At 38.9% G+C, this 24,101-nt stretch overlaps 1 protein-coding gene across 5 annotated transcripts in view; it reads right to left on the reverse strand.

Moving 5' to 3' along the window:
- diaph2 (diaphanous-related formin 2) overlaps window positions 1–24,101 on the reverse strand; it is a 335,124-nt gene that overhangs the window by 291,415 nt on the left and 19,608 nt on the right. For 4 of the 5 annotated variants that reach the window (XM_053878770.1, XM_053878771.1, XM_053878768.1 and 1 more), the window contains 2 exons: window positions 23,721–23,825; window positions 17,664–17,684 (listed from right to left, as the gene is read on the reverse strand). In XM_053878770.1, coding sequence (XP_053734745.1) covers window positions 17,664–17,684; window positions 23,721–23,825 — 126 coding nt within the window. The remainder of the gene's footprint in view (window positions 1–17,663; window positions 17,685–23,720; window positions 23,826–24,101) is intronic. The other variant, XM_053878769.1, reaches the window with a different exon arrangement.

Here is a 24,101-nt window from a genome sequence, read left to right on the forward strand (position 1 = left end):
GAGAAATGATTAACAGTAGTGCAAACACAAGACCACCTCTTTCAAAGCCAGCAAAATCAATGTGTTGGCCTGGGCTTGCATAGAAATTTGCTGCACGACCATCAATCCCCGAATCGAGTCGAATAGCTTCGCCAGGTGCAGACTAGACAACGGTATCAATGTGGGCACAAGGGAGACCAAAGAAAGACAAAGCCTTGTCAATAGCACTTCGTTTTCCATCAACTCAGTTCCTTAATCACCTTGGTCTTAATGTGCCTTTCTATCCGACGGTCCAACTCTCATTCCAATATATCCTGCACAAGTCGGCACTAAACAAACGTCTACTGGCCGAGCGGTCGTTCTCATAGACCTGCCCTCATTCATTTAAGCCAATAGCAAAGGTCTTCATTACAGCGCGGTTGCTGAAAGGGATGGGGAAACTTTGTCTTTATTGACGGTGTCTTTGTGGGTTTTTTCCTCATTGGTACACGAGAAAAAAAAAAAAAAAAAAACAGTCCTCACAGTAATTACCTTCTTTGTCCCCAAGCTCCAGCCTCACAAGACAATTAGCTCAACAGATTAAAATCTTTCTCCCAGTCAAGCTAAAGAAGATAAGAGTGTAAGAATAATTCAGCATAAAAATGCTAAATTAGGAAATAAAATTTTAGATTGTGAATCAATCAGCCTGATAATGTCCAATGGGGTCAAAGCGACAATGATTACAAGTGTGACATTATTTCAAGCTATTAAAAAATGTCATGAAAAAGCAAGAATTTATTTCTTAGCAAACCTACAGTTTCATTCCAGTTTTTTTTATCAGAAAATTACAGGATTCTGGGTGCAAGAAATGGGAAAACAAATCGTCACCAGCAGTAGCGCACAGTCAGGACCTATGAGAAAACAGACTGGTAGTAGAAGCTGATCGCAGGCCTCCTTGGTTCTTCAGATGTCATTATGCTAAATAACGTCTGTAATAACAAACAAGAATGATTTGAGGAAGGGAAAATGGATGAGAAATGATTGCACATATGAACATATTTCCACTAGTCAGACAAATACTTTATCGCTGAAACATGAACTGCTGATAGAATACACGTCAGTAGCACGATGAAATTGTTAAGATCAGATAGAGCACTCAGAGAGCCAAGCGTCTACCACACAGCTTCAATCCAATCCAACCCATAATGCAGTCTCTCAGTGACAAAGTACCCTTCCAAAAAAATAAATAAAATCCCTGACCCAAACCCGAAGAACCAATTGGAAACATGCCCTTTTTTGTGAGGTTATACTCACAAATGCCAAAAATGGTCTCCCAATGCTAAAGAACCCTTTAAAAAGACAGTGATTCACATCACTCCAAAATGTTATCATTTGTTCCTTGTCCCATTTCACATATTTCCCAGAATTTTTCATCCACATCTGTCCATAACTTTAAGGTATTCTGAACACACGACAAGACAAGACAAAGACATAACAAACCAACGCTGTCGAAAACACAACCTCCCTCACAAAGGTAATAAATTCACCTGAAAACACAAGGCCGGATTTAGCATTAAGTTATGAACAGCCAGTTTAAAGTCGAGAAGCTTGAGATCCAAAAAAACGGAAAAAAAATTAAGGAGGAAAAATGGGAGAAGACAGGAAAGCCCCTGAGGAAAGCTTGCACACATGGAGAATTCTATTTATAGAGGCGGGTTCGAGAGTGCATGATTGACAGGCATCCACTTGGAACCAGCAGATACATCACTTCACTCCCTGACAAACCAAACCCACATTATGATTGACTTTAAGGAATCAGCTTTTTTTCAAGTTTATGAGAATGTTTTATTGATTTTCTGTGTGTGTGTTATTATTTCTATTTCTCACCGGTTGTGCACAAAGAAACTTTATTTTCCACCGCTCCCTTTGGACCAGCAAATGCAGAGATTGAAAAACGAAGTCAGTGAAAGCACTACAAGAAGGAATTTGGAAAGAACACCATGGCATTGGATTTGACAGGCAAAACTCAATCTATATATCCAGTCTAAAATACACATCAGTGGAAATTGTTACCAACAAGTATTGAAAATGAATTTATTTATTCATTTTCAATAAAAAAAAAAAAACAAATTTTTCACTTGTTGGAGAAAAAAATTATGAAAAAAAAACAGGATAGCAGTTCTGAATTTGTGTAACTACACAACTCACCATCACCTGTAGAAGTACTAAATAAGACAGTGTTCGACTGCCTGAACTCAACATTACATTATTTTATTTGTTTTGGGGATTTATTGTGAGTTTTTCTTTTTTTTTTTTTTTGCTAAATCTTACCTCAACTATCAGTGAGTCGTCATTGACTTGTTGTTTTTAATTCCCTTTAAGTCATTTAATTGTAAGAAGTTTGCAATAGCAGTCCACTAATCCACTCCACTTCAATCTTCATCCCACATTTATTTCAAACAATAACCTATATAAAAGTTTTATAGGACGCTGTAAAGGGAATATGTGATGATCATAAAAGAATACTTTTAGTCCAATATAAAAGCTGACATGAATCCAAAAAGTCACACCAGGTTTTCATCTTTTAAAATCAGTAGATTTTAAAACATTACTTATGTTTCGTGTTGTTTTGTGTTGCAAATGCCTAATAATCAGGGTAACATCACATGAGGATACCCCACTTGTTCATAATGTCACAAGTCAGTTTTGAGTGTGTGCGTGTGTGTGTGTGTGTGTGTGTGTGTTAAATTGTGGATGTGTGAGACAGTGAGGGAGAACAAGAGACCATGTCAGCTTATACGATACATGAAATTCAGGAAACACGTGGGCAAAAGAACTGTGCAACACCAAAGGTGCACTTGAAGAAGGGTCCCATTAAAAAGTTAAAAGAGCCTGTGACCTAAAGACAGACGTAAAGATAATAGACACGTCGAAAGCTGGCCCACTTGGACACTTGTAAGCAGACTGAGAAGCAGCACACACTAATCAATCTACCTTCAGCCAGGCCCTACGTGCTTATTACTCTCCTGACTTCATCCACTCTCAGCAGTTATTGTGTAAAACCAGACTCACCAAAACATCAGCACTGCTGAGACATTATGGGAAGGTCCATAGAAGGTACACTATATAAGTATATCAACCAAATACTTCAAAAATAAACAACTCTACCCAGAATGAATAAACACTCCATTATTCTTTTGTCCTCATGCATCAAACTGAATAACATTTGCGTTGCGGGGGAAACAAAATAATAAATAAAGGACACTTTTGAGGGTAATCTGGAATACACTGAATCATATATCCCTTCAGTTATGCACGTGGTTTCCATATTCCATATGAAGATTAGGAATTCATGCCATGTCTCCTGAATGTTGCGGGTAATGTTCAAGAAAGGCTCAAATTTTGTAAAGAAATTCTACATAGAAACCCATCGTTGTGACAACTATATTTAAGTGTGATGGAAACTTGCGCAATACCTTGTGTAGTCATGTCCCGGGATGTTTATCATTTATTTATTCAGCACATCTCTGTCAAAAACAACGATCCCATCATTGTTTAATTATACAAAACTTGGGACATTTTTTTTTTTTTTTGTCACTCAAATATCCGGTGGAGCAGACATTCTAACAAGCTGTCTAAAGTGCGACGAAGGGTATCATGAACTGAATATTTCACAGACAACTCCAAACAAAAACCAGCTAAGGGAGCAAAAATGAAAGATGAATGGAGGTGATTTGTGATACGGACACATGAAAGAGACTCATCGGGCATATGAAATGGTTCTCATGCTTGAAGTGTGGACATCATCTTTAATCAGGGGGCAATTTATTGACCAACGTTTTCAAAGCTATAATACCGGTGATCGAGCTCTTCGGCTGTAAAATGCAATAAACTGGAGAAGTGTTTTGTGAGAAGAGGAAAAATAATAAGGACACTCACATCACACTGCTCCCCTAATATCCCATTAGGTTAGTTTGTAAATGGGTTTTAGGCAGGGATATTATGGTTTATGAAGCCGGGTCATAGGTGCAGATGGCTAAGTATAATTATACAGTAAAACGCCACTCCACTCAACAAACCACAGGCTAAATGGTTTCAGTCAGTCAGTGCTTCATCAGCTCCAAGACATGGACCAGGAAATAATTGGCATGTGCTTAACAGTTAAATCTCCTCATTTGTATTGTCTTGCTAAACATTTGGGAATCAGCAGAGTAACAGATGTGAAGAGATTCAAAGGAAGCTCAACCATTGTGCTGTTGAAACTTCCATTAACTTTGACGATTGGCTCTGCCTGTATTTTGACGCACAGCATTGCCTCAATACATGTGGGTTATTAGGAAATCTACCAACATCTATCTGCCATTTCATAGAACAGCCAGACCGGGTTTTAACAAGGCAGAAAGAGGACAGCATTGTAAACAACACACAGACAACTCGGTTCTTTTGGCAGTTCATTTCTTCCTCTACTCGCATCTTCTGGACCTGTTGTTGTTTCTGAGGAAATAACAATGTTGTGTTTTTGATACGTTTGTGATGTCACTGCATTGTAGTGTAACACAAAAGTTACAATCACGTGGCAGCATTCCTAAAACTAGAGTTCATTTAGAATTCCGCCAAATGATTAATGAGCCATTTTCTAAATTACTGTTTTCATATCAAGAAAACAAAAGCACTGACACTAAGCATGGTAACCATGATCTTATGTCTAGAAGGTCCATCAACCAATCCACCAATGTACTTAATGTGTCATGAATTAAAAACAATCTTAAAATTGCAAACATGAACAAAGGTCCTTCAGACTTATACAAAATGAGCCTTGGTCATGGTGAACATGATTTAACATGGTTGACAGACTTCATTGATGGACAGAATAGGTTCTCGAGTTTTTGTGTGCACTAAAATAGATGACATGTAAAAGCATAACAATTGGGTTTTCAACTCAAACAAGTGGTGCATTGATGTATGAATCTTCAAAGTTATGGTAAAATATTACATGAAATTGTTTTTTGGAATCATATTCTCATTGTAAAGGACAATGCACTCACTTTAAGTCAGTTCATTTTTACAGGAGGCTCAAGGCGCAAAACGTCAATATTGTAGAGAAAGTGCTGCAGCGAAAACCAAGCACTCCTGAGCAAAACGTTTTCAAACATCGGACAGAGCAGAGGTATTTGTTGAAATCATGAAGTCTAGTGTGACTTACTAGGTTTTCACTCCCACACAGCCTGTTGAGCCTTTTAACAACCACGAAGGAGGACCAAGAAAGACGTCATCCGTCCCTCAGTAAAAATCTTTCAGTTGCTAAAAAGTTTCCAACATTATTTTGTTGAGAAGAGTGCATGATGTTTTGAACTGAAGTTAGCAAAGTGGTGAAAAATGTTGGTGCCGCCAGGCAGGTGTGTGGTAGAAGAAACGTGGGGTTGGAAGACCAAAAGATCTTCTTGAATGGTCTGCTTTGACCGCATATAGAGTTGGTGAGGCAATGGTTTTTGCTGTTCTTGCTTTGTCAAGGGCCAAATGGGGACACATCTATCTTGAGCCAGGCCTGAACCAGAACTAGACAAATTCTCTTCCACTGAGCAAAGATATTCCATATGGACAATGGGGCAGCAGTTGCCCCCTGGGCCATACCGCACTGACTAACAATTCATGTTATATGTATGTAAAAACCGAAGTCGTTTCACTGTTTCTTTACTAGTTTAGTATCTGTGTTCTTTCTAAAAGGGTGTAATGAGGTAGATTTTACAAGACCCATCTGCAGTGTAAGACACTGAGCAGGTATTCACTTCACCAGCAGAAACGTGTCTGGCAATAGATTGCAGCAAAGCTGGAGCCGGGATTTTTCCCCAAAGCACTATTTGTGTCTCTCCCAACAGAGGTACAAGCGTTTGTCCATCAGAGGGAACAAAGACATGTAATTGGCTGCTTTCCCACTTGAGCCCCATAAAGTGCAAAGTTAATAACAGACTGATGAGAAATTCATTAAGGCTCCAAATAAAAACAATCTCGGCTTGATAAGAGATGAGTACATTATAATTAAACTGATGCCTCTCCGTTTTCATTAGGCCACAGAGCCTTAAAAAACCTGGAGACAGGCCTTAGATGAATCCTACAGGGCGCGATTCCTAAATGCACACGTGGGACTGGAGTATTAAGTTAATGCAATGGGTGTTGACACATAAATAGAGATCTCATGAAGCCACACAAGGATTCCTGTCAGAAACTAGCTGACCAAAGAGGCACATTGTGCTGCTGGAGGCAGGTTTGCACTGTAGTCTGAGGGAATTGGCAAAGTCAGATTGAGTCGAACTGCTGAATAAAGGGAGGGGGAAGAGACTCGAGAGTGTAATAAGACATTTGGCTTCTCTCTGCGATGCTGCAATCGCTATGCCTCAGTAAGTGTACCTTATATTTCATAGCAGGGCTACACTACTATGACCCATCTGCTCCCTGCCGCATCAGTCTCAGTAACTGTCTTCCCTTTTTCCCTGGCAGAGCACTGTCAATTTCCCTAACAATGATAGTGAGACCTCATTCAATGGTGGAATGTCAAATCCAGGATTGCAAGGGGGGGGGAAGACAATGTGTCTCGATTTGCATTTCATTCTATGCTGCATGTGTTTTAAAGAGAACCTAAAGGTAAGAGTTCTCAATCTTGCTGTAAGTAAAGTCTTCATAGGGTGTTTCCGACACAAGAGCTTTCACACAAACCTATCGTCAGCACCAGACACTTCTTGACAATCCAATGAACAGCTAGAACATTTCTAAAATTCCACAATGTCTTTGTCGTATTAATTTATGTATCAGTTAAATGACAATAGCTGCAAAGGATTGCCGCAGTTTTGAAGGTTTAAATTTGACACGAAACATTTCTGAACATCGTGTCCACAATTGCCCAAAGAAGCAGCTGCAGGCCTAATGGCGGTTCACAAAACAATTTCCACTGAACGAAGACTAGCGCCAAGAAAGACAATTGCAAAAACTCTTTGGGTGCTGACAAAGACGGACAAGAACACTTACATTCATAGTAGATCTTTTGAATATTAAGTCTCACTGATGCCAAATATCTGTGTGTCGCTTTCATAGAAAAAAATATATTCAGGAGTGACAGCAGTCAATGATGATGTGAAGAAACACACACATCCAGGGTCTCATGAAATAAAAAAAAGTTTTTACGAGAAAAAAGGCCCTTGAGAAAATGACATTTTGGATGATGAAAACTGTGCATATTGAACATGTCTAAAAATAATTTATTTTAATGTATTTAAATGCCATCCAGTGTGACAGTTCAGTGTGCCTCAACCAATGAGAAGGCTGTATTCACAGGATTGGGAGAAGGCTGACCAGACTACCCAAGCTGGACTAAATCATTTGAAGGTGCTGTTTTATGAACGGGAACATACATCCCAAACCTAAGTGGAAAGTAGGCACTACATGGAATAAGAAACTGGGCTCCAAAAGTTACAAAATCTGGATTTCAGTTGTCAAATTGACAGTGTAAATCGCCAATAGAACTTTTGGATGACTGCAGTCATTGTAAACTGACCTCAGGGGCAAATGGGTCACACTAACATGTACCCAATAATATGCTCGGGAATAATTAGGATGATCAATGCCATTCTAATGAGATAACATCTGGAACAAAGGAGCCTAATAGCAGGCAGCTGCTGGGCAATGTGAGCTAATTAAGAGAACATTCACGCCTCTAGATCATGCTGCAGATCTTGTACGGGGCGCTGGACCCACCCTGTTAACATCCAAAATACAACATGCTGTTGAAATTTCAGAGCTCTCACAATAAGTGATCGCTGCGACGCATGTAAACAGGAAAAAAACATGAGACTGATGGGGGCAGGGAGAGAAAGAAAGCAAGAGGAGAGGAGGCGAGGAGGGGTGTAGAAATACCACAACATCTCAGCTTGACATGAATGCCGATCGAGCGGGACTAAATTGGTCAATTATGGAGAAAATCTGTTTTGAGGTAACCTTTCAGCTTATTAAATAAGCTATAAATCAATCTCTTAGACAGTTTATGTGGCTGGCATTTAATGAGTGAATAAGCTGAAGCTATTGCTTTTGTTTTTTTTGTTCTTAATCCCTCATCACTCAGTGTTTATGAGCATACATCTTTGACAAGGATTTGGCAACCTGCGGCTCTTAAGCTGGAGGCATCTTTTGTGCCCCTCTCCAGGGCCCCCCCATGTGGTTTGGGCAGAGCTGTTTGTTGTGCTGCAATCTCTCTGACACATGGTGCAAGAGATCAATGGAGAGACACACGTGTTATTAATTTCAGGTTCTTCACATATAACATTTCTAGTCGATTTTATATGTATATAAAATTCAGAATTAAAAACAATTCACTCATTCACACACCTTCTTCCACATCTACGTATCGCACTGGTACTTGGCACGGGACAAACATGCAGAAAACATGTTTTGTTAATTTACAAGAGGATGAAGAATGCTGGCTAAGATCTCAGCAAATATGAGCGAAGGTCAATCTGCAATTTTGATTTCGATATTTTGCCAAGGAAATCTTTTAAAAACAAATAAAACAAAGCGGTCGAACACCGAAGCGAGGACCTCTGGTTTATGGCCTGGATTACCACCAACGCACATATTGCAATAAATATACCAATTCAGCGAGAAATCGTGAAACCAGAACTGACAAAGAATTTACGAACCAAAGACACACAAAAAAATAGAGAAACCACCAGAGACATTTATGTTGGAAAAAGAGAAAAGAGTACAGGCAGTGAAGGCGTGAAAGAAGTCCAACACAAAGGCACGATTGAAGAGTATTACTTATTTCCAAATTAGGGAAATAGCTAAAATCACACATAGGGAGGTTGCAAGTTCAAGCTTACAACAAAAATGTTGCATATCTATATTTTCTGTAAGACACCCATCTTCGTGGAAAGAATATTTTATTCTTAAAATATCCAATGTTCTCCAACAACAGCTTCTGTCCTGATATGTTTCTAAGCATTGAACACACTGAACACTGTGAAAATATGCCGTTTATACAATAGAATGAACACGATGTGGTACAAGAAAGAATTACAGGCACCACCTTTGTAAGACTGCACACCACATAAGCATCTCAACTGGATTGAAGTTTCCATTGGAGAAAAATATTACAGCGAAAAAGAAAAAAAACCAAGCTCCCATCCCTGGCTTAGCACAGTAGCTGTATCCAATTAGTTTTGTGGATAGAAGAAAACAATGGAGGCCGTGGTCAAAGAAAAACTTCATAATGGTCCCCTGTGAAGCTTACAAGTCTTTGGTGATCAGGAATAAATATAATCGCTGGGAAGAAAAGCGACTGTGTGGTCGAACACGGAGCATTAATTACATATAATTGTGAGGGGAAGGAAGGGGATAAAGGGCTTTTGAGAAATTTCACACAGTGCGGCACCACTCTTCCCCCCGCACAGAACAGAGTTCACACCTGTGAAGTCAGGACGTATACCGTCATATTTGCAGTCAGTATTTAATACTCTTTTAATAATCAACACACCACATCTAAAGGAGATTAATGTCCTCAACATTTTTAGAGCTTAAAATTGCATCGCTAATACAATGGGTAAATATTCATAAACGAAGAAACAGCCTAAAAAGTGAAAAAGTGCATGATCATTTATGTGAGAAAAGACGAAGTCATCAGTTTGAGGACCTGTATGCAACTGCCAAGAACAAACACAGATTTAACAGCTTATATCATTTTTATTCGGGGAGTAGCTTGGTCCCTTTTTACTTTTGTGGAGTACAAATTGATCATCTGTCACATAGTTATGCATGTAAATGGTCGCAAACATTTAGGAGCCATGTGAAAATGGAATGAGCATGATTGATGACCAGGCAAAGAGAAATTCACTCTGACCAAGGAATGTCTACGCAACCAAACTCAGTAGTTTGTCTAGAGCAAACTACTGAGGAGCTACGGCACACAAATCTAGGTCATTTCACTTAATAAATTATGGATCCTAAATATATTTATTGTTCACTTTAGACACACAGAGTCAAAATAGTCCACTTAGTTTTGAATCAAGGAGGTGCACCATTATCTGAAACACGACACAAAACTACATTAGCATGGGTGGTTAGGGAAATAGGAAGAAACAGCGTCAGGTTTTGAGTGCAGTCGACACTTCAGCAGCCCAATTCCTCCGAGAGCGTGACAACAGTGCTGGAGAAAAGAAAAAAGCTTCCCAACTAACAGTAATTGGTTTTAAAATAATAGAATTCATTACAGTTATGGCGCTTGTTCAGAAATGCAAACAGTACAAGAGAGAGAAAAAAAAACACCCACTGGAGACTTGGGTAGAACTGCTTGACTAAAAACCATGGGGAGATGAAACGCATAATTCAAATGACAATTTTAGAACCCTCAGTTCATTTGTATTGGAAGATTATACTAGAATAAATACTGGAATTTCTTGTTCTCCTTTTCGACGAGAAGAATAGTGCCAGCTGATTTATTTGCTCGGATTTCTCTGAGCACAGAAGTGCAATGTCACACAAGCCCCAAACAACAACCATCAAAGGTGGAGCTGACCTACCAGAAGTTAAAACCTAACAAATTGACATAAAAAAAAGAAAATATTTCACCCCTTCCAGATTTGAAGTGTAGATGCTTTAAAAGCACCAACAAAAGACCCAAAACAGGGCTGATTATACTGGTAAAATCTCATTTCTCACTGCCTCTAATACAAAGAAATACTTCAGCAAAGCAAGTCGGGGCTGAGAACTCAAAATGGGGCAAATCTGGAGAACATAAAATGCTCATAAAGGTATTTTAAATAAAGAAGCAATGAATGAGGACAGAAAAGAGCATCCACCCATGTACTAACTTTAAACTCTGTCATTTGTAACCATATAGTTTTTCCACAAATTTGTCCAGGCATTTCAGAAAACTGGAAGAAATAAAAATCCCCCATTAAAAGTGGGTTTTTAAATTGCAAATACTGATTTTTTTTTCTCTAAAAAAACAATTATTCAGAAAAAAAACTGATAGCACTTAGTACGGTTAATTGCTAATTTGATGAGGTTATTCAATCACACCTTTTTTTCCTGCGATTTGAGGTTGTTTGTGCTTGGTGTTTTTGTAATTACTTTCAATAGAAGCCTGTTTGATCCAAGGCTGCCACCTCAAGTCTGAAGAAGCAATCAACATCCACAAAGACACCGAATAAAGGTGCATGGAACTATGGAGGATCAGGTCAGCCATCTCATCATGAATGGACGTCTCCTCAACATGTGGCTGTTTTCATCAAGGACATTTATATGTCTATATCTGCATTCAACTATATGGCTGCCTTGCAATGGACCCTTCAGTACACACAATTTCAGAGAACACATGGAGACACCAGCCCACATCTCAACAAGGTGGCTTTAGTTTGGATTTAGAAATCGATGATATGAGCCCCTTGTGACCCCAGTAAAATAAAGAATAAAAAGAGCAAGAGCAATAAAGCATTACATAAGCAAGCATCTTCCCAGTGGTTCATTATTTCTAAAGAACTCAGTCACTACATCAGCATGACACTTCTTTGCCTTGTGCAGCATACTACATACAGTGAAAGTTTCTTTGTTAAAATAAACGCATTTGGCCTTTATAGAAATAAGAGGCACAACTAAAAGCACCCAGGACTGGTTAAGAGTGTAAATAAATTTGGGTGGATACCTTCAATGTCGCTTTTAAACCAGAAGAGGGCAATTTGGCAAACGGATGTTTGGCTAGTTTTAAACCAGAGGTCACCAACGTGGTGCCCAAGTGCACCAGGAGTATCCTACAGGCTTTTTTAAGAGTTTTTTTTCTTTTTTAATTAATACAGCAAGCACCATTATTATGATTGATTTTATGTTTTTGTTTTCGTGTTACACCATTGGAAATTATTGAGAAGAATCAATGGTGTGATTTGTGTATTTCCCATAATAATAAATGTGAATTTATTTCAGAAGTGTGGACCAAACTGATGGCATCCCACCGTGCTATTGGAGTAGATCGCAGATGAAAAAAGTTCGGTGACCCCTAGTTTTAGACCACTCAAGCCAGCACCCAGGACAGAGAAGAGGAATTTTTAAAAAAAAGAAAGAAAGAAAACAATTGCATGGACTTTTTTGATGACGCACTTTCTAAGATGTTTTCATTTTATTTTCCTTATGCTCTCTTCTTACAAAAGACGGAAAACAATTACTTGTAATAACATGTCGTATCTGCATGCAACCCATCATCAAAGCTCCAACAATCATACAAGTCAATACAAAATGTCTGGAGAATGGTTTAATGTAAACTAACAATTGTCAGTGTCGGTTCTCATACATCCACACCATTACAAAAGCCACCAGCAACAATTGGAAGAACCAAACTTAAATCCAGTAGCATCATACTTAAATCCTCGAAAATAATTCGGGTGTTAAAACTGACATGACGCACTCCAATCATCTATCTTCGAGGAACTACTTTGGAAGAAACTTTTCATACGTCTGTAGTGAAGACAGCAGGTGATTTACATGTGCAGAGAACATAAACATGCTCCAGTAACAGTCACATGTACAAGGGCAGATGAGAGAGTGGAAGGAAATAAGAGATGGCCGGTGGAATCTGGCAGTATTTCACCATTACAGGAGCAATATCACTTTTTCAATCTGCGCAGGGGGAAGAGAGTCATGATTAATCTCTTCTATAGTGTTTGTTTTTTTCACCCCCTGTTCTCCATTTACAATAGAAGGGCAAAGGTATTGATCAAAGAAGACTGACCAATCTGAATTCTGTTGAGCCATTTCACATTTATTCTCCCTTTCAAAGATCAGACTAAATAATGGCTTGGAAGCGCACGCAGTGTTATGTTACAAAGGCAGGGCGAAACTGGTTGGGTCAATTCCATAGCAACAATGTGAGGTTCCAGTCCCTGAACAATGCACCACGGAGGTCAATACAACGATCAGCCACTGCCACCACGTGTTGGCCGTGGGTACTGCAAAGGGGAACTGCAGCTGTTGCTGCATCTGTTTGACTTAAGGCGAACCACGACCATGCATGACCAGCCTTCCTGTTTATAGCTCTGCATTCAGCGCTCCCAGTAAGCAAATAAAACTAAAACTTAAGCCCATCAGTGATGTTGTCAAACAGCCCTCAGGCCTCCTCACGACTATTATTTTGTTTTATTAGGAGGCTACAAAGTTTGGCAGGGCCTGACTTCGGGCAGAGAAAGAAAAGATGGTTATAATTTGAGTCATAAATTGACTAGTTTTAGACAGCTCAAGCCAGGGCGAATAAAGATAAGGGGTGAACTTGATGAGTGCTTTGTCTGTTTATCTAATACATTTGGTCGGCTGTAGTTCTTATTATCAGGATATTACTTCAGCAGTAATTCACAGCAAAAGTAAAGACGACTTGTCTTACCGGAGCAACAACAACACACATTTCGATGTTGATGACCCCAGTATGCAGAATATAGTAAATGTAAAGGGTTTGTTATGCCAGTCACCAACCATGACAACTGAATGTTGAGAGAGCTGTTTCCCAGACAATAATGTTTACTCTTGCTTGACAATGCCTTCAGTGCCACTAAGACTGACACACAACCTTGTTAACTCACTGTTGTGCTGGCTGACTTGTAAGCGGTGCAAGAAGTTGCTCCCGTGTGAAGTTAGTTCAAAGGTTGAGAGGATTAGAACCAAGCAGTCGCTTTGATTGTTGTTGACCAGACGTGGGCAACGCGAGGCCCCAGGGCCATATTCCGCTCTTTGACTCTCCCAATCAATACATAAAGTGTGGCTATCTGACTGCATCCTTGGCCTATTGAAAAATTAAAAGTGTGCCGCTCAAACACCGAACATTCAGAGTTACAGGTTGCACAGATTGCATCTTGAAAATCCAACACAACTCCCTCATCCAAAGAAAATAGCATACTAAAAATACACCAGCACAAAAAAAGGTTGTTGACACAGTAAAGGAGCAAATAAAGAGTCGGGGAGTGACTGGAGAAGCGAGCAGCTATAAAATGTGAAGATACACAGAGCTTCACAGCTGTGTGAACAGCTAAAGCAGAGACATCAGGATCCAGTGGTGATGCATACAGAGAGGATGGTTGTAAAAATATGCTATAAAGTTTATAGTGCCTAATGCGGCCCCGCAGGAGCTTCCTGTGGAGCTGAGGTGTGCCAATATAGGAGTGAGTGACAGATCTGCAGGGGAGAGATGTGGTGAGAGCTTGCTAAGATTCACAACCTTCATCAATGGTGCAGAGATGTGAACATGAATTCACATAAATACAATCAACAGTTACCTTCATCCCGATAACATACTAGAGCCACATGTATGTTTCCAACCACTGTCTTTAGCTGTCAGCCACCGCAAAAATTGTGACCATTTAATGACTTTAGTCAGCATTCAAGATGTGTTTGGGCTTCAAAACTTGTCTATTAACATTTTGTAACTGATTTTTAGTTGATTCATAAACAGGTAGGCGGGATGTAAATCGATCAGCTCGTCTCCCGAAGAGGCAAATTCCAGCTGTGTATTTATTCTCATTCCATTTTTATTTTGAAGTCAGGACTGGTCAATTTCTCATTTCGAACAAGATTATGAGTCAGCTTCTCGATTCCTGGTTCTGTGAGTTGCAATGATATAGAAATAAAAATATATGCATAAATAGCATTCACACAACATCAAGATAATTGAATTTAAATGCATTATTTGTACTCCATGGCACATTACTATCATCTAGCCTTGTCTATTATTTAAATTTCTATTTTGTGGCAAATGTTTATGTCATAAGTAACTAAAACATAGAAAAAATAGAAAGAAAAATTACGCTTTCATGAATCCACCAATTCAATGTTGTCAAGGTTGATGGATTCAAACAACAGTGCATCAAAGGAACGTCCATTGTATGTAACCTGACAGTCTTTTTTGGTCCAATGTGGATAAGCACACATTAACTTCATCATATGAATCCTTTTCTTCTGACAAATTCATTTTCCACATTCTTCTTTGTGATTACTAATAAAGAAAAAATACCGTCATGAAGCAGGACGAAATGCAATTGTATTTATTAAGCATTTTTAGGAATAAATGCTTTTTGTTTATGTCCATTAGATGAACAGCTTCAGAGAATCAATGAACATTTTTATTCCAAAGCGTCCCTCCCGTGCGTGTTTACTTGATAAAAATCCATGTGACACTGGCTCAGAGCATGGGAGGCACGTTACATTGACTAATTTTCATTGCCGTTCTTTTGAAAACCCAAGGACGTGCATCACATCAAAACTGCTCAATCCCCTGCTTCAAGTTTAATAGCTTCCATGAAACAAAGAGTCTTTTCAGGCAGGCGTTGAAGGAGTTCATACACCTTGATTTCTTTTCACACTTTTTTTTTTTCAAAACTGAGGTCTTTCGTGAGTTTGCGCCACATCGGGAGCGAGCAGTTGGGGGAGTTCAAGAGAGATGTTTTCATAATGTTCAAATAACTTAATTACTTGTGGTAGTGCCTTGATTTATGTTAGCATGTACTGCAAGAGTGAGTATAGGGATAGTGATAAAAAAAAAATGGGAATGCAAGACGACTGTTTGGCGAGCAGTTGTAGGTGGTTGCACGCCAACAAATCAGGTGCCTTGATCCACTGCGAACTGAGAAAACCTGCTGGTTCACAGCTATGTGTGCTCTTCATATTTCTTACTTCAATCTTGAGGTGAATTGAGCATTGGAGACTTAGCAGTGTTGCAAATTTACACGCTGGTCAGACTGGATTAAAGCCAATTCACACAGTCATCTACCCCCTGCCGTACTCCCCATAGAGGGAAAGGAAAAAGTGCCAAAGAAATTTCATGCCTGAGAGTGAGGGGTAACAGTTGCACGTTCCCTATAGACAATTCTAGCCGGAATTCTCCTTCTAGCACAACTCCAAGTGTTCTATCCCACTGATGTACGCTGACAGCGTGAAAATAGGAAAGTGCCAGCAAAGCAGGGAGCTAACTGTGGCCCACCAGTCAAAAAAGAGCCTTAGCCTGTTCTCTGTCTGAGTGAAAACTGGTGATGTTTGACCTATCTAGTGGCCAAGTTGAGTGACTGACACAGAGGGTTTGGGGGTTGCATCAAATGCTCTCGTGCGCAGGAAAAAAACGTATTGATAAGAAGAAGCTCCGGCACAGGGTCTCTGGTCAGGTTTGCGAAACGTCTGAATGCAAGCCCATTACCCTCGGATGAGCGGTCATGATACAGGCTGGGGTAATTATGTCATATTCCATTTACTGAACACAATGTGCCCATTGCAGCTGATCGAGAGCTACTCCACCCCATCAATACGGCCAGGCCAAAAACCCACTCTTCCCACAGAAATAACCAAGCACAAAAGGGCAGTTTGACAAAGAGGGAGAAAATGCAATCGATACAAAATGTCTCTGTAAAATGCCTGAAAGAGCGAGGTTTATCAGAGGAGCTCCAGCCAGGTCACAATCTCCTGCTTTACCCTGTCTGTGTGTCTGTACGGCTTTAAGGATTTCCAATGCCACAACATTCACTGAAATAGCTGTTCGGGAAACAACATGACACGCAAACTAAGAGGGATCGTGAAATCTACCTTTGCATTCGCACAAATACAGAAGAACACAGAAAAATCTGGCATACCTTTGGCATACAAGCAGTTAAGTATTGCCACTGAGGGTAAGGAAAGAGTAAATCCCACTGAGGGTGGCATCTTGCACTCAGGCTTAAATAAAAGTAATAAAAGGTTAGTAGGACATCGGGTTCACGTTCCCTTGCAACACAAAATGCAAGAGATAAGAGATAGCAACAGTGGCATGTCTAACAGTAGGCATTTAAAGTATAAGTTGAGTTATCCACGCTATCTTTGACAAAATAGTGAATCAAACCATGACTCCGGAACATGTAAGACGGTTCTCACAACATGGATAAGTATAAAAAGTCAGCCAGTACAATCAAACACACTCAAAGTCATGATAACAAACAAGCTTATATTTAAAAACAAACAAATACATTCCTATTAATTAAAAAATATTATTATTAATAATAATAATAACTTCATCCCAAAAGCATGACATCGAATTATAGGACAAGATGACCAAATGAATAAGTAAACAAAAAAGTGTCACAACAGAACTGTCAAATTCAGAATGAGAATAAATTATGTAACTGCGAAAACAATGTACTCAAAATTATTCCGAATTTTCGTGTGGCAATTAGTCAAGGAAATGATTCTCTCATTACAGCAAGAAGACGAGCAAGAACAGCTGCAGTATAGTAATTTTTATAAATTTAGTGTTAAAAATAAGTAATCATTAGCTCCACTTTTGCTGATGCAACTTTAACATGTACATTTTAACTCTGTTGTCAGCATGTAAGCAACTTGAGTAAAAAACTTCTATGGTGAAATCATGAAATGAAAATGCAAAAGAATAACACTCAGCTGCAGACGACATATCTTGCAACACACTCGATGTATATACAATGGATGTTGTGTATACGTAGTCATGGTAACACATGCAACAAAAGGACGAGCTCCGAAACTGCAAGTTGAGCGCACAAGACAGGAAATCTTCCACTGGAGCCATTATTAACTTCATTCCAAAAGTGTCTGTGGAAAGGTGTGTGTGTGTGCATATGTGTGTGCATTTGTTGAGGGAGATGAATGAAGGCAGCTGGAGAGACAGAACAAGATTGAAATAATGGGCTACTTACCGCAACTTTGCTCCCAGTTATCTGCATGCAGCAATCAGCGGAGAAGGTTAATGTGCAAAAAGACACAAACAGCACAATCATTAGTCGGCCAGAGAATTACATACATACACATTGAGGCATCGGAGTCATATCAGTGACATCACGAACACCCACATAATTCACATCATTAGAGCACAGGAGGGACAACATTTTTAATATGCAGGAGAACAGTTAAGGAAACATCTTGAGACAATGGCAGGTGCTGCTGTAGAATGAGATACCATAGAAAGAAATGAAGTCGCTCGGTAGAGCCGCGCAATATCACTGAAAAATGAGTCCCATTAATGAAAATCAATACATATGGATAATTTTTAATGACCTACTCTTCACAAAGAGGCTGTTTTGACTCAGTAAACCCATGCGTTTTGCAACTATTGACTCTATTCTCAGCTCACAGAGGTGATCATTTTATTTTATATGATAAAACACTTTCCAAATGCATTAAAGCAGTGGTGGGCTACTGCAGGGCCCAAGGCGATCAGGAACTCACAGTACATCCGGATGCACTCGAATGCACAGCATATCTGCTGCCTCAGAGTTAATAAAAATGCTTGATAAAGTATTTGAACAGGTTAATATTACCAGGTGCGATGGCATCATGCAACTACCAGTGGCTAGTCAGTGATGGGTGAAGTTAGGAGACAGAAATAAGTTCATTCTGTTGAGGGTATTGGGCTCCCCCTGAGAGATAAGAGGCTGATTTATTAAAATTTAAATTTGCACAGACTTAACACCAAACACGCTTGGTTTTGCAATGTTCAGTAAAAGAATTCAAAATTCAACTATATATATATTTATATATATATATATATATATTTATATATATATATATATATATATATATATATATATATATATATATATATATATATATATATATATATATATATATATATATATATATATATATATAGTATATGATGCTGTGAGTCTCTAACAACAAACTATGTTCCGTCAGTTACAGCTCCACCTCCAGGATGTAAATGGGTCAGGTTCCTAGGTGGCTAGCTCTGTGATCAATATATATATGTTTCTGAGGTCTGCAGTATTGTCGTGAAGGGAAAAAAACTGACCGACTGTCCTTGTGGATCTGGCATTTATCCACTCCGGGTCCCCGTTTAGAAATGTGCCAGCTATGGTGACCAAAAAAAAAAAGACTAACCGACACACACAATATTCTGTTGTTCCACCCAATAACATCGACATTGGTTGGCGTTATCGTGAAGGGACAATATTTAAGTATGGAGCCCTGTGCAAAACCCTGTCCCTCCATAACACATTAAACTGCATGTAAAAGCCTCAAATTGCATTGCATCAAAAGTAGTAGCAAAAGCTACTTTGTCCCATTTGAAAAACAAAAAACATTTGAGGCCATCAATGAGCATGTTCTAGTACATGCTATCCGTTCAGAAATGAGCCCCACTGAGTGAAACTCGCACATCTAGGGGGTTCATCCAGAAGGACGACCGAGGCAATCTTATAAGCAGAAAGATATCTCCATCGTGCAGATGAATCTAACACACAGTCGGTGTGTTAGATTCTACCTGGAATGCCTCCACAGATCTCTCTATTCAGAGATCTTCCAGGATGACGGTGCTTCTAACTTCATCCCTTCAGGGTGAGCCCAGATACCATTCAGAAAAGAAAACGATTTGGGATGTATGCCCAACCTTCCTCAGCTAGTGCAGTGGGAGATCGAATGCTAAATCTTCTGCACAACAACAGACAGATATAGTCTCCTCATTAGTGCAGATGCTGCATCAATTCATCCATTGACCTTCATCCTTCCCCACAAACCTCATCCACAAGAGGTAGGAACTCATTCCCTCCACTGAGGTAGCCATCTGTTAAGCTGATATGTTGTCATTTATTTATTGTCTGCTCACTATTAATAAAGTCAAATCAATTACAGAGAATAAATAATATATCCCGAACTAGGGATGGCTGCGGAACTTATTAAAATTTAATTGATTTAGATTTATTTAGATGAAATGTGTGATTTTCTTCCAACAAAAAAAGAATTTTGGTCAATAAAAGTTTGTTTATAAAGTTGGAGGTTGAGCATACGCTGACAGCTCGTGCTGCCTCTAAAATATTTATATAAGTTTTACTCCATTTTACTACGTTCTCAACATAATTTACCACCCATCGCTTCCTTTCACTCCTAATCTGTTTTTCAATTCTCTTTTTATTGTCAGCTCTCCCTCTTCATCTTGGAGGAGTTTTACGAGAGCCATAAAAGTCTGTTTTACAGGTTCTACCACCTGATGAGAAACATGCTATGTTTGTAATTATTCTGTGCCCTCTGCTTGCTCTCCAGTGAACGCGCCATGCTAATGTACCAACGCGGACAAATATTTTTATGACCGCATTAAAGTGCTGATTGGATCTTCATTCACCAAAAAGGAATAGAAAACATCAATGCTGCAAACAGGAAACAGAAAATAAAATACATCAAGACCGATAAAATTATCTGAGAATGGAATAGAAAGATGCTTTTAACTGACTTGCATCAATTCCAGCCATGTTCTCCTAAATCCAATTCACCTACACATACAGGGGTTGGACAAAATAATGGAAACACATTAAGGCTTTTTTAGCTTTAAGGTGTTTCCATTATTTTGTCCAACCCCTGTATAAGGTACAGTGATGACATCACATGAGATTTTGGGAGCTCAAAAAGTCTTCACAAATGACAGAAATGTAACATTTGCACATCTATTGCAGCATTTGATGTCATTTCTGGACATGTTTTTGATAGAGCCCAGCAACTGGCTTCTGTGTGAGAAGCATTCAGAACAGACTTCCCTGCCCTCTTGGTGAGGAGCTGAGGCAGACGAAACACACCTTCAGCCAAAGACAATTTCTATGAGTAGTGCTTCAACTGAAAACTGAAAGTTCATTCATTTGATCAATAGAAGCAGGGCTCTTAGACTAGTTTATATGTACAGCATAACAACTAAAAGACACACTTAAGATGTTGAAAAACTTAGCACAAGTCGAATAACTTACCTACCTTAAACCTTAAACACGCCATGAGGACTCATTTTCGGTTTATTTTTAATGTATAACTTGTAATGTAATGTTATCGACTGGAACTCATCTTTTCAACTCTTTTCTTGAACGATTTTTTATTTCTTCTTTTTAATCTTTTTATGCTGCACATCGCACAGCCCCGCTTAAAATGAAGTGTGTATATCACTTGAAATGTGTTACAATGTCAGAATAAATCTTTAAACATTTGAGAAGGTTTGAGCAGCTTTTTGAAGACTTGGTCATTCTCCAAAATGTCGAACAAATATGCAAACTGTGTAGATGACCTGAATTCAGTCAGAGCCAAACACAATCTCAAAAAGAAATGTTATTATGTTAGTGTAAAAAGAAATTTGGCACATTGTAAATCACCACAAACTCATAGCAAGAAAGGAGATGAAGCAAGAGATGATGCAAAGCAAACGGTCAAGGATGTCAACAAAAAGAAGCGAAACCTGGATTCCATCAACATACAGCTCATATTGAACCGTTGCAAAACTCCAAAAGAGCTAAAAATGTGTTGGATTTGGTGTTCAGGGTAATTTTCAAGACCCCGATTGAGGCCATGTGTAATAGCGGAGAGAGATCTCAATCTTCTCTAGTGACAGACAGGAGAGGCGTCATGATCATTTGAATAAAAGATTTTTAACTTTCCCATTGAAACACTTTGTACAAGAATAAACAGTAATACTCGTCCATCTTTTAGCTACTGTTTTCTGGGACATTATTAAAATATAAAACGTTCAGTGGCGGTAAACAGAACGCTAAAGTAATTTTGTATAATATTTGTATATTATGTACATGTACAATAAATGTACATTTACAGCTGTTATAGAGTGTGCATCACCTGTAAATGTTCAAGACAGTGAGAGAAGAGAAACATATTTTTACAAGATGATATCCCACATAAACCTGTTTACATAAATCTCAGCTTTGACGCCCGTGTTAATTTTGGATTGAAGTTGAGGCCGGATGATAATAATGGTTGTAATATCATGATAATGCATCAAGTCTTTTGTGAGTAGATTTAAAGTAAAAACTGGAATTGGTAAGCTAATTTGCAAAACTCAACTTTAAGCAAAACTATTTTAAATTTGTGCTGTGCCCTAGGCACTTCAAATGTGTCGTTGTACCGAAACGTCCTTGGTATCATTTCCCTACTTTTTCTTTTATAATAACACAACTCAGCAAATTAATTTCCTCCCAAGATGTTCAATGAAGTGCCATCTCATTGTTTGAGTGGAGGAGCACAAACAGACTTCTGGTGGAAAGGATCTGATGAGAGGAGAAACATAATGACAACATCTTTTAACTTGATTTTTAATCGAAAACTTCCAGACCAGTGAGTTGGGTGTTCAAGTAGCAATAACACTAAATCTCTCATGAAAAGAGGAAGAAGTGCTCAGCGATGACAATGGAGAAGTCTGACGATAATGCAATTAAGTTTTGGATTTTAACATCCTTATAATAAAACGGATGACACCAAAAATGCCAAACGTATCACACACTGCTGTTTAAGGAGACAAGTGTTACTAGATACTAAATATTATCACAGATAATATTACTCCCATCCATTTTTTATCAACACAGCTCAACGTTTGTCGTTGACATTCAGCCGCCCCATTTTATTCAGTCCTATATTAAAAGTGAACGTAGAGTGGATGATGGACGCCACTACGCTGAGTTTCATTTGAATAAAACATCATTGCTCACAAAGTATAATAGTCTCTGTGAGAAAATCCAATCACCCAGTAAAACCGTTATTATCAATATAGCTGGTTAATTACCATAACAATGGGCTTAATATCATGTCAAGGAAGCTCGTCCAGATTTGGAAATGAAAAATCAGACAGAAGAAAAGATTTTATTTCTATGCTGATGACCTTTTCACTTCACAAGGATGGTCATGTCTAACCCTTCAGTACTGGAGGAATTACACCTCTTCCGTTCAAGAAAATGAAAAATAAAACCATGCTTTATTTGCGACACAAAGAATGAGACTGGCAAAAAAAAACAGGTTTGGCATTGTGACCGTCATCTTTAACCAAAAAAGCCCAAGGTAATGTCTACGCTGACCACAACCTCATGCGACACAAATCAGACAGATATATTGCATGCAAGTGGAAAAGTGGACAAGTGTGAAGCAGCCACCGCACAAAAGCATTCCATTTCCGACCAATGGAAATTTAAAATTGCAGACTGGGGTAAAATGATTTCGGTGGTTTGGTCCCAAGCTTAAACTTGTTGCTCATCCAGACCCAAGTGAGAAAGAGAGCGTTGGACACACGCTCGTGCCTCTTTGTGATTCGTGCATGTGAAACATATGTATCATTGGTATTCTCCTGACAGCTAGCACAATTGGAATCCTGAAGGTGTCTGTAGAGTTCACTTTAAAAAACATCTCAGAAGAGTTGAGCAACATTTTTTAATGGAATACATTCAAGTTATCATTGCTAAGGGCTTTTCATTACAAGTACCAGGAACCATAATCTCTCTTACGCATAGCAATATGACACCATCACAACTCATTGTATGATAGAGCAACTTTTCATTAAGCGTTTCAGGTTTCTACTCTTCCTTTTAGAACTATATTGAATTCTTATGTACTTTTTTTTTTATCTTGAGTGATCGTGAAATACTGAAAAGGCGTAGTTTGCAAAGCAATATTGAGCAATAGCAGTGATACCATTGGCTTAATATCGCGCTGGTTAAATACATTTTTAAAAGCGCTTCCAACCTCCAGAGCCAGTCGTTGGAAAAATAAAATGAAGAAAATGAATGAAAACTGCAATCAAAGATGTGGCATCAAGCATGAAGAGTAGAGTGTGAGCGGCGAATGAAGTGAGAGCACACGACCACAGCAAGGCAAGCATGGGATCAGGTTGAAATCATTCTGTAGAGTTGTGTGCGTGTGTGTCGTCATACTCCAACAAATCCACAGCAAATGTTCAACTCTATGAAAAATTAGACTCTTTTTCTACTTACAGATTTTGCCGTGGCTGAGATGTACTGGACCACCATCTCTCGCTTCGTGCTCAGGTCCTTTCCACGCAGTGGTGCTTTTTTATCCTCGTTGAGGTTCATGTCCTCCTGGATGCACATAGGAGCATGAGAGGGAGTAGACATTTGGCACACGACCATCAGAAACTTGACTGATGTTTTTTCAAGCCCAACATTTTTAACGTACTTTCGCCTTTTCACTCACCACATGTGAAATGACATGAAACCATGTGATCAGCGCAAAGATATTTGTCATCAAAAAGTCCAACCAGCAGCAGAACTAGGTGCAAGTCATGTTTATCAAATTTACGTGGGGAAAAATAGAAGAGAAAAAATACCCTTGACGCAAACTGTTGAAGATTGGAA

This window comes from Synchiropus splendidus, chromosome 11 (genome assembly GCF_027744825.2).
Source record: "Synchiropus splendidus isolate RoL2022-P1 chromosome 11, RoL_Sspl_1.0, whole genome shotgun sequence".
NCBI lineage: Eukaryota > Metazoa > Chordata > Actinopteri > Syngnathiformes > Callionymidae > Synchiropus > Synchiropus splendidus.